The sequence below is a fragment of the Poeciliopsis prolifica genome, unplaced genomic scaffold (genome assembly GCF_027474105.1).
Source record: "Poeciliopsis prolifica strain line A6 unplaced genomic scaffold, Auburn_PproV2 SCAFFOLD012, whole genome shotgun sequence".
Lineage (NCBI taxonomy): Eukaryota > Metazoa > Chordata > Actinopteri > Cyprinodontiformes > Poeciliidae > Poeciliopsis > Poeciliopsis prolifica.
In genome coordinates, this window is record NW_026562387.1 from 6,327,604 (window position 1) to 6,339,889 (window position 12,286).

Genomic DNA, 12,286 nt, shown 5'->3' on the forward strand with positions numbered 1-12,286 from the left:
TTCACGTGTAAATGTCACCATTGGACATGTGTGTGTTAAATTAAGGAATATATTTTCCATCACATTTGTGAATAAGCATAAAACAGCTGTTTCAAAGATTGTTTTATCCACAATTGATCAATCTAATTGCATGGAAGCATTAAAGATCTGTCTCAGTCTTATTAAATATATATCCGCAGCATCAATCACAAATAAGTGATTTGATATTATCTTTGTGAATGTTTATGACTGTTTTTTGCACTTCTAGTGCAAAGTTGACACTTTTAACTTTGCACTCAAACTTTTAATGAAAGTTTGAGTACAACTTTGCATTAAAAGTGTCATTATTTACCAAATGACACTTCATGACAACAGTCATAAACATTCATGAAAACTCCATGTTCATAATAGATGGTGTCATAAACGTCACGTTATAAACATCTTATGCACACCCTTTTGAATAAAGTGTTACCGCTCTAAGTTTATCAAACATCAGTTTTCCTTACGATTTCACATTTAAAAACAAGACTTTGTGAATATTTTGGGGTTCTAAATGTCTGACATAACCATAAGGGAAAACAGGTGGAATGAACTCCAAGTCAGTCATATTTGATCCCTCAGTTTCCTGCATCAGAATCTGATAATGAAGGTTGTGCAGGGTCAGTAGATGCACTTTTTTTTTTTTTTTTTTCCAGAACCAACTTGTGTTTCTGCTCTGGTGCCATCACTTTTCCCTCACCATCTGGCATTAAAGACCACTCTGGATTCTTCGAAGATTCCAAAAATTCCAAAAATTCCAAAACACTAAATAATATCTTTCCTGCTGGGTGCAGCTGCCTTACTACATTGCATTCAAGTGAACTGTTATAAACTCTTAAAGTCAAGAGTGAGCCTACTTCACGTGGAATTTGAACACTTAGTAATTGATATTTCCCTTTCCTTAAACATTAACACGTGAATCTGGTCTGACTTATCTGCGTCCGTGAAGTTTCACAGAAAACGTAGATGACAGATGGATTTTTAAACATTTTTTTTAACCAAAAAGTGGCTAAACACAACCTAAATGTAATTAACAGAGGATAACAGTCTATTCTATCTGTATGTACAACATAAGTTTTTTTTTTTTTTTTTTAATAGGTCGAAAGCTGTGTCAGAGCCAATAACAAAACTGTATCCCACAAAATTATCAGCCTTGTTTTAACCTCGTAGCCTACATTCAAAACAAACTCATTTGAGTGGCAGAAATCATTATTCTCTGCTGCTTTTTAATGTTGTTCATTTAGCTGGATCCCAAATAGTTGTGTACGGAAATTAGACGGCCAATAATTTGGCAAAGTAAATCGCCAAATGATTTACTTGAAAAAGTAAAAGGATTTCTTTTCATATTAAATTCCTAATATAGTGTTTTCTCTTGCACATGAATAGATGTTTTGAAATGCTTTTTTTTTTTTACCTGCCTTTAATTCATTAGCTTAAATGCAAAACTGGCTATTGCTTCTGTTTTTTAGGAGAGCAGCATTAAATAAGTAATCAGTGAATAACATCTGATTCTTAAAATACTGTTTCAGTATTTAATCAGACACCAAAGCAAATCTAATGTTGCCAGAGATTTTTTTCTTTTTTTAGATTTTAGTCATGTTCATGCTATTTAAAGAAAAAAGCTCTTCCATGAGATTAAGTTAAAAAAAATGCTCAAATGATGACATTATAATGTGTAATGTTGTTAATGATAATGTTGTTTTTTTGTCAGTGAACACTTTTTTCACTGAAAATAACATTGACCTTTTCCTGCTAATATGTATTGCGAACTACAACTAGCTATGTTCAACATTCACACTTTGATCAAAGAACTGGTCTTAAAGTCAGAAAACAATTGTATGATATTGGGTATAACTAAGCTATCCAAAATAAATGGCTTTACAATAAAAGTCGACTATGTTTACATTTATTCATTTTTTGTTTTTACCATGTCTCACCTGAGCAGGTAAATAGTGAGAATAGTGATGGAGAGAAGGACGTGGACCGCGTAGAGGAACAGAGTGATGATCACTCCTGCTGCGCCAGATCCATCGGCTCTATAGAAGTGCCAGTAAAGCTTGGCTGCATCTCCTACCGGTGTGTCGGGACTGTAGGCCAAATGCTTGAGAGATGACATTTTAAAGAAAACGGCAAACTAAATCAAGGATTCCAGATGATCAGACTGGACATTTAAAAGACAACTGAGCCCTTGTTCAGACTACAGATCACAGAATGCAATGGATCATCACAGATTTGTAGAGAAGACTGTGAAATCAGACATCTTGGATTGATGTTCTCAGTACAAAACAGTATTTAGCATGTGATTTGAGATACTACATATTGTTAAATCTCAATATATTTCAGGCAGGCTGAGGTATTCCAGCTTTCCACGTGTAAAAAAAAAAAAAAAAAAGAAAGACACCCATCTAACCTTGCACAGATTCCTTCCCCTACTTCCTTTTTTTAATATAATTTAAAGTCACTTTGCCAGGATAAAGTGAACTCCTATTTAAAGTGCACAAGTGTCCAAGTTATTTTTAAGTGACTTACCCCGAGGACGGCGTCCACAGCAAAGACTGCCAGGGGGTCGAGGACTGTCCACACTCCCTGAGCCATGATAAAATTTGACGTGAAGGAAGGGAGTGAGCCAAATATCAGCTGACAGCCCCATCTGATCAGAACCAGCAGGAACGTTACAGCGTTCAAGGTCAGGGGACCCACCACCACCATTGCCAGCTCCTCTCGGGTGTGGAGCAAAGAGCTCTGGTAGATGAGATCCACTGTGTGAGCATGGAAGTGAAATCTGAAGAGAGAGGAAAGTGTCAATATGCATGTACCATAATAGTGTCTTGTGATGCTTTGCAGCTGAGGGCCAGCTGGTTCTGGCAACTCACGCTCTGCGTTACATTGTTTGCAGTTGATTCAATCATTCTTAATTAGTCTGATGACAATAATTATTATTAGCTGTTAGCCTCACTGGTCACTGATTGTCTCGGACATTAATCAATTTCCTTCCGATCAAATTATATTCAAATTGCTCAGATATATGTCAGAGTCACCTGATGTTTTTGCTGACAAAAAGATGGAGCTTTTAAAAAGTTCCCGTTTGAAAAGTTGGACTCCCCATTTACAGCAAGCCTCATGAGCTTCTTAATCTTCCCATCAGCCAGGAGGAGGTAAAGCAGTGGTGGCCAGGGACAGGTCCAGTTTTCCTCATTAATTTCCATCCGATTTGCTTCAAGAGTCAAGCATCTCTCAGATTCTGTCCATTAATCTGAAGAAGAGCTCCATTGATTTTTTTTTTTTTTTTTGAGGCAACTCTTTATGCAGAGTCAAATCTTAAAATTTAATAAGGAGGCCTATGCATAGTTAATAGAATGACGAGGAAGAGGGGTGGGAGGTACAAAAAGCAACGCAATTTTGAGATGAACTTCAATCTTACTGTGAAAGTGGAACGAGACTATTGCCATTGTTTAAGTGGACAATATCTATCTTAGGAAATTGCCTTTTGAATTACAAATGTAATGCATGTAGGAAATGCTAGCTAATTCATATTTACATTGGTTTGCATGTATTTCTATTATGAAGTGTTGTAATTACTATTTTATATGTAAGTATCATTTTGAAAAGTGTGGGGATTACTGATTCAGATTTTTCTTTTTCATGTTTACATTTTCAGAAAACACCTGCAGTTGTCTCTTAAATGTTTCTTTGCAAGATACATTTACATTTATTTTGTCTTTCTAATAAAAGTATATGAAGAGAAATGTTGCTGCTTGTGTTACAGGTTGACTTCAGTCTTAAATGGCCTTCTTATATCCTTTAATGTTCAATTGCATGGCATGTTTTATTTGCCTTGAAAGTTTCAGATTAGAGAGGAATAATTTATCCCAAAAAATAACAAATAGTAAACAAAGATGTTGTAAGACATTTCCCAGGCTACAAAGATGGTGTAAAGACCTACTGTGCCTGTGGGGTTGGAAAGTATCAGGTTGGTAATTTTCTGATTTCAAATTAGCCCCGCCCACTGAAAACAGAAAATGTCAGGTTTTTAGAGGTAAGTGTCACTCTTTACACCTCTAAATCATAGATTTCAAGATTTACACTGTGTCTGTTAGCAGTTACTATGCTGATCACACAATCGATATCTTGCAGTCCTTCACCTCCAAAAAGCATTTTACTGTAGCTCCGAAGAGGTCAAATTTCACCTGGCCTGCTTTCTGGCCTTTCTTGTGGTTTTTCAAGGTTTGTGGTGCCAGTGGACGAAGCCTTTTGTTCCGAAACAGGCCAGAGCACAACCAAAGTGCAAAGGTCATTGACGGCAGCTTGCAGAAAAACTAGATCATTATTTTTGGGTTTCTTGGGAACCTCTGATATTCTCAGTCCAGTTTCCAACTTTTAGGGATTTCCTGTTCCTCTTCTGTCTCAAAACTCTGAAAATCCAACTGTTTAGAAAAAATAAAAATAATTTAAAATAAGGGGTTGTCATAAAGAAGTAACCTTGAGGAAAGTTGAATTTTGCAACACTGCAGACTGCTATCACACTGAAGCTGTGACTCTGGCATTATGACGTATAAACATTACTACTCAACTGTGCCTGTGTGAGAGTGTGGGTGTCTGTGGGGAGTTTGGCAAGCTAAGGATCTGTGTCACGCAGTCACTTATAAGATTTAATGAACATTAATAAGAACATAAAATATTACATCCTGTTATGAAATACGCTGAACTAGACTGCAGGAGAAAGTTGTTGTTTGAGATATGAAAAGCAGGACAAGCTGATTTCGATTCCCTCATAAAATTGTGTTTCGAACAGTGAGCTTGAACACAGCACACCGCAGTACGAGCTGCGCACCGATTCGCATGAGTGGATCTTGGCAGAAAAAGAAAACAGAAAAAGAGATTCCGAAGACACCATAGACAAGTCGGTGAAGGGAGGGTTTCCTGTCACCACACTGCCCACACCGACTGTCACTTGGTGTCTCTCCCTCTCAGTGGCCACTGCCAGCTCCGGCCACTGCATGGAGTGAAACATGCTCGGAGGTAGAGTGGCTGATTTGGACATGTGGAAGTTGTCATCCAGTGTTGACCCCCTCTGTTTTCACTTTTTTTTTTCTAGTCCTCCTATCTGCCCCCTCAGCCTATTCTTTTCTCACTCAGCCATGTGTTTTTTTTTGTTGTTTTTTTTACTCTCTCTCTGCTTCTCCAGTCAGTTTCCATGATTTAACACGATGCCTTCCCTAACATGTTATTGTAATAAAAACCTTCTTGCATACTTGTTTGCAGGCAGCATTCTTTTATTGTGATAAACTAAATCAAGGCCATGTGTTATTGCAGTGTGATTTAACAGTTCTGTGGTGTCTTATTGCTGTTTATTATCAATGCAGTACAGCAAATAATAACAATAAATTCCTTCTAAATAAAGTCTTTTGGGACTTGAAGCTGTGCAATGAGCTAACTCCCACAGCAATGGATGTTAATATTGAGAGAGTCTTGTTAAAATGTTAATAGGGGGATTCCAAACAGATGATTTGGGTGTATCCAGCGTGCAGGTTTGCCAACATATGCACACTCACAAACACAGACTCAATCATGGTACATTTTTCAGTCTCTTCTCATTTCGTTATCCACTTCACAACCATCTTTTGCAAGCATTTTTCTTTCTTGTTTTTTTAGCTTTCATGCTCTGTGTGTGTGAAGGCGTGCAAATTTCTGATTGGCCATTAGGCTACAGTATTCTGCAGTAATCTACTGTACATACTGTATCGTCTTCCCCTTTTTGCTAATTTATTTTCAGGGGCACACTCTGTGTTGGTGAGGCTACGCATTTCCTTGTGTGTCTGCACGCTGCGTGTGTGTGCAGGATCATATCAAAGGAGGCAAACTCACTTGTTGACAGGAACAGCAATGGCCTGAAGGTAGAGCCACTGGCTGCAGTAATGCAGGTAAAGCCTCACAAACCACATCAAAGCCAGCAGCAGAATAATGAGGCTGAGCTGCTGAACGGAGTCATGCCAGCGTCTGCGCGGTTGTTGCTGTTGCCACGACGACGGCAGGCCCAGCTCGGACGGCAGCATGCGCAGGGCGAGTCGGGCTCGATCCGACAGTCGTGGGGGACATGATCTCGGTGTAGTTGGTGATGATCTGAGGTGATAAAAAAAAAAACACAATTCCTTCTGCATTAATATGTGTGGATATGTTGTTTTCATCATGTATTACAACTGTCATGTACCTGTTAAATGTGCATAAGTACATGCAGATGAAATCCAAGTACATTTATTTAGTGAGGGGGGAAAAAATTATATATATGTTTAGCAAAATCCTAGTTATTGGAACCCCTGTACAGTATTTCTGTATAATCTAAACTCCTGGGAACTTATAGTCTTCCTTTTCTAGGCTCACCCCACATGTTTTCTACAAGATTTAAAACTGTGTGCTAAGAAGAACAGGAAGTTGAGTAGTTTTGTGTCAGGTTAACCATTTCTTCCAATTGTTTTGGAAGATGTGCATTATTGTATTGGAGATGCTCTGAAATAGCCTTTGAAAGAAAAACAGACCTTCAGCATGACAGATCCAATTCATACTTAAGAGTGAGCATAAGAAGATTTTCTAAAAGAAAGATTTTGTAAGGCAAAAAAATAAAATAAAAAATCAGCATCACCTATTTTTGTCACAAGAGATAATTGTTAGGGGCAAACAGGATTCCTAAAATGTCCCTTTAATTCCATGTTCATAATGTTGGCATTGATGGCAACAAACACAAAAGACAATTGAGCTGTATTATATGTATACATTGCACTGAAGTATCAGTTGGATCAACAAATGTGAATTTGTGAATAACACACTTAATTGTTTTTGCCATTCATTGAATATTTAGTCTTCTTTTATAGCTTTCGTTAAAGGTAGGGAAGTCTTGTATTCAAATTGACACACATTCAAGCATGTACACAATGGTGCAGTCTCTCTATCTCTCCCTCACGCACAACACACACATACACAAACAGATAGGAATCCCTTCCAGCAATGTTCAGCTTTCCTCAGCACCTCTGTGCCGCCCTTTGTCAGGCCTGCTCAACTATTCCCTTTCATACAGAGGGCACAGATGGAGCACTGTGAAGCAAGAGGAGGAGAGAAACGGAGACAGAAGATAAGGAAAGGACAGAAAAGACAAGGAAAGGAAACTTTAAACAGCAATTATATAAAAAGATTTGAAAAAAGGGAAAAGAAAAATTACCAAAAGCTGAAAGGGGCAGCAAATTAACTTTACTCTTAATTCAGAAACCTTGAGTTTTTACTGTTACTTTAAACATAAAAATCCCAATTACTGTAAATCTTGATCATGTCCAATACAAGAGGCTCTTTGCGACCTCTATCATCTGACTAACAATAGTTATAATACTGCAAGAAAATGCTTGTTTACAGTGCAGCCATGGTTAGCACTGCAGAATGTGGCTCCGGGCCTGTGCCTGTGGACATCCCTGTGTCTCACTACTGTTTCCCAGAGCACAGTTGGAATTCACTTTGTAGTGTTCATCTTGGGAAAATCACACACCGCCTTAAGACGAAAAACTGAATCAATTGTGTTGCTCCCACACCCCCCTTTACCAAATAATTAGGCTAGGCTTACATCAAAATGAGGCGCCGCATTTTATTTCCTGCTCGAATCGGTGCAAGAATACCAACTCTCAAACAAGCTACTCTTTTTTTCTTTCTTTCTTTTTTTTTTGTTTTAAATATGCTCTTCTGTGAGATGTGCACACTTTCTGAAGTGTTAAATTACTTGGAGTTGAAGTTCCTTCAAGCATGCTTACAACAGCAGCGGCGTAACATGCAGTCCATGTGGGAGAAGTGGAGGTTTATTCACAAAACGCTTCGTCAACGGTTTGGGCTAATAAATATTCACAGGTTGGCTGAAACAAACTCTCACAGAGATGATGCAGACGTTTCACAACTTGTCGAGATTTTAATTGGTTCACCTAAAACTGAGCCTTCCTTTACAGAATCAAAAATGTCAGAAAGAATATTAGCTATTTTGTAAAGAAGGCAATTTGTTGTGCTTTACTAATAACAGATGCACCAATCAATTCTAAAGAAATCAAAATATGCCAATTTTCCTCTCGACTGGATCTGATTTACATACTGCAACATGCATTAAAATGTAAACTTAGTCTAACTTGGATCACACAAAAGCCTGAACTTATTTGGTTATTTATTTTCTTTATTATTTTTGTCATTAATGAAGAATTAGATGAAGGACCCAGATATAGGCTTTGAAACTCCTCTGCTTTCAAAAGAAACCAACTTCACTACCACTTAGATTTTAAAAAAATATATTTTATACTTCCCAGTATAAGAAAAAAAAAAAAACAGAAATTAGTATTGCAGATAACCTTTTCACACTTGACTTAAAGTTAAATGTGTTTTCATACAAGCTAGCAATAAATGTGACCGCAGAAGAGGACACAGGCGGTTTAAATGTGAGGCCCTTGCTGCTCTGTAATGGTTTCGACAGGGCACCACAAGCGTGGCTTACAACTACTTTCTCCATGTTGGTAAAAGTGGAATTACAATGTGGGCAAACAAAAAAAAAAAGAAACAGTGTTTGCCTCAGACACAGGGAAGATGCTACCCTGTCAACTGTCATCAAATACAGACACCAAACACAACCTGACGTCCATCGTTCACATTATGAAGACATTGGTGGTGAGTGAAAGAGAAATATTTTTAGACACGTTTGTGCTGTGGCATCCTCTAAAGGAAGCTGGTGGGATGATGGAAATCTGTCATCTCCTCTAAATTGTGTCCACAATTGTGGCTTCAGTTACAAAATACTACACAAAAAAAGAAACAGGACTGGATGGCAGACGTGTTGGAATATAATCTTGCGGGAATAAAGGACGTTTTACTGAAACATAACAACTTGTCCTCTGCATGACATACTGATCCACTGATGAGACAAAACGCATAAATTGGCATTGACTGGTGTATAATGCTGTTTTGTTTTTGTTTTTTTTCACTCTAGGTGCTTCTGTGAAATTGAGGCTAAAAGCTGTTTCCTTATTCTCTTATCAATGTTGTTTCTTCCCATGTCATTTCAAAACTGAGTCATTCTCTCCTGGATGTGAAAAGGCATGTAAATTAGATTTATTTTGCATGAATCTGTAAGTTTCTGAAGAAGCAGAGCGTCCCTTGAACTGGTTCTCTCAGGTCCCAGGTTTAATGGCAAGGCAACAAACTGGAGCACCACCTTTAAAAATGGCACTAAGTGAATTGCAAGTATGGACAAGTCTTAAATGGCATGGGTAATAATAGAAGGAAGGGTGGAGAACTGGAAGAATACAGTAGTTACTTTTTAAATTGCACAGTTAAGCCTGAGGGTAAGTGAAGGTAACCTGCAGATCTCTTCTGAACTAAACCTTTCAGTGAGGGACCACTTAAAGTATTAAACTCATCCTTTTATTTTGAGGTCTGGGATTGTTCTGGCACTTTCCTGTTTTAGCCGGCGACGGTAATACATGTACCAAACTCGATCTGACCTTTCGCACACAACTGAATAATGTCTTGCTGTTGGGGAAACTGAGAAATATAATAATAATAAAAAAATCTAAAGTGATTAAAAAGACTTAAAAGATTGATAGATAACTGAATTGTTTTCAAAGTAGCCCAGATGCATAAGCGTTGTGGTGATTAATACAAGTGCGATTATATTAGTCATCAGTAGATAGCACTGAAGATACAATGGCATTTTTTTGAATTTCATTTAACAAAAATACTGATAAAGTGTTTATGTCATCTGTCCTCTGGTGGTTACACAATCTGGTTCTTTCTGAATTATGTGTGAACATTCAGTGAGGCTTTGCTTTCCACGAGCCACAATACAGTTTTTTTCTTTTGTGGATTTCAGTGGAGACAGAGCTATTGTTGTTCTTTCTTTTTTTTTATTTAGGCATAGGATAATTTCAATTCTACTTACATGGTTCATCTGACTGGAAGTAACACTGATGCTTTGGTTTGGTTCACCCAGAGTCTCTTAAAATGACTCTGCTTTTATTTTGCTTTAAGATTTGACACACAGCATGACTGACAAGTAGGTCAGACGTTAAAAGTTTAAAACTGCTGATGAATGACTTAGTTCTCTAGGTATTGTCAATAAGCACTATAATGACACATAGTACCATTTCACAGCAATTCAAACTGTGAAATGGTGAAACTGTGAAAACTATGTTTCTTTCGTTTCCTATAAAAATCCTGTATATGTCAAACATAACTTAAAATAAATTTGACTTTGCAGTTTGATTGCAGCTTGAATTTGGGCCTCTGTTTCCTCAAGAAGATTCAACTCTATCCAACACTCAGCATTCAGCACATCATCACAACTCCGTTCCTCCATTATACTTTTAACAACAATTCCTGGGATTATTTGACTGAAAAGGTTCAATTCAAGACCCAGACTTGCAGTTCCACCATGTGCTGCCAATTGCTGCTGCCACTAGTCTGGTGGGGCATAGGGGTGAAGGCACAAGGAGGGTTGCTCTGTGAGGTGGAAGCTTGGCTTGGAGACTGTAGTTCTGGCCGAGTTTGTGGAAATGGGCTGCACATTGTGAGAGCATTCAGGTGGCCTGAATGGCTGAAATGGGAGATTCTCAGATTCTTGAGGCATCCATTTATGCAATCATTGTATTCATGAGGGAATAACATTTTTATGTGTTATAAATATACAAAAATGTCGTATTTCACAGTTCCACATTGATTGTAAAGCTTAAGAGAGAAAATTTGAGAAAAAGCCATTTTAAAATATATGGTTGCAGATGTATCTTTCAACTTTCAACTTGGAATATTTAGTATTTTTATAAGTAACCTTTTCAGCATGCAGGTCAGAAAGCAGCAAGTGAATTGACATAAATACCCAGTGACACATAGAGCTTGTATTTACTCTATACATCTATGATGGACGGCATGGTCACAGTGGAGCAATATAATGCAGAAAGCAATAAAATGAAGTAAAAGAGCTGAACTAATCCTACGAAACATAACAATGAAACTAGATTAGTGTAGTTTTTTCTACTTTCCAAACTTTTTTCCTGGCAATATGCATTGCATTCACTTAACTGTTAACCTACTCAATAATGAGGCAGCCATTTTTACAATCATGTTTCCACAGTTTTGTTTTTCAGCAACACTGGCAATGAAAAAAGTTGATTTCATATCTGGACAAGCTTGTAAGGGGAAGTTGAGTCAAGTCACGAGTTCAGCCTCAGCTCAGTCCTACATCGTTTCTCTGATATAGCTTCATATAAAATAGTCCTCATCATGATTAAATGTTTAAAAGTTGTGACTGTTTTGCAATAAATTTCCTTGAAAACATGTTTTTGGCCCTCCCCAGACACCTTGGAACCGCTCATGAAGTAGCTGTTTCATTGCCGACCAACATGTGGTGTTTTTATTGAGCCCCCGACCTAGCATGAGAGGGAATTAAACCGTGGAAATGCCAGGTCCCTTAGTGTGCTATAAATGAGGGAGGAAACATTTCTGGACCAGATGCACCTGGGATCAACAAACACGTTGGAACATCCGAAGCTCTCCTCATGTGATCGGCTACTAAAGCTAACAGTAAAATCCTCTACATAAACCTTTTAAAGAAAATGCACAAATAATGATGTCAGTCGATGGGTATAACGTTAAATGATTTGTATATGGAAAAGAAAAAAAAATACACATATGTATTTTTTTTTACAGAAATCTATTCATTTATCAAATTGGGCGAGCTGCTCAGGGAGGGATGCTGCAGAGGCTGAGTATTGGCCACCTGAGAGTTGCATCAGTATTTAAATGGATTTCACTCCTCTGACCTTGCCTCATAACTGCAGGACTTTGTCACCAGAGAAATAGAGGAATGACAGAGAGAGAAAATCTGAGAAAATTAGAGGCAGAGACGGCGAGATAAAGTTGGGATTAACAGGGGGCGCTGAGATGGGAAAAGAAAAATAATTAGGAACCAGTTAGCTAAGATGTTCAGTCATTTAAAAAAATATCCTTAAGATTGTGTGGAAATAGCTGAATGGTTGATGAGTGGTGTGTGAAGATTTTTACTGCGTAAGACCAGCTTAAACTTGCGAGACAGGACAGAACATTAGTCCATCACGGGAGACACAGAGGACAAGTAATCAGACACTCAAAATTTCTTCAGAACCATATGCATGGCTGTAATGCATGCATCTATGAAAGTCAAAATACCTGAAGAAACCAGAACCTTCTTATTGTGAGGTGTCTGTGCTTATGGTAAGGATCCCCA

The 12,286-nt window shown here is 37.9% G+C and overlaps 1 protein-coding gene across 1 annotated transcript in view; it reads right to left on the reverse strand.

Moving 5' to 3' along the window:
* The window catches only part of ofcc1 (orofacial cleft 1 candidate 1), an 84,370-nt gene that overhangs the window by 25,238 nt on the left and 46,846 nt on the right, over positions 1–12,286 (reverse strand). The window contains exons 19-21 of the mRNA XM_055037446.1: positions 5,884–6,138; positions 2,548–2,800; positions 1,956–2,119 (exon numbers count right to left, since the gene is read on the reverse strand). Of these exons, the coding sequence (XP_054893421.1) occupies positions 1,956–2,119; positions 2,548–2,800; positions 5,884–6,138 (672 nt within the window). The remainder of the gene's footprint in view (positions 1–1,955; positions 2,120–2,547; positions 2,801–5,883; positions 6,139–12,286) is intronic.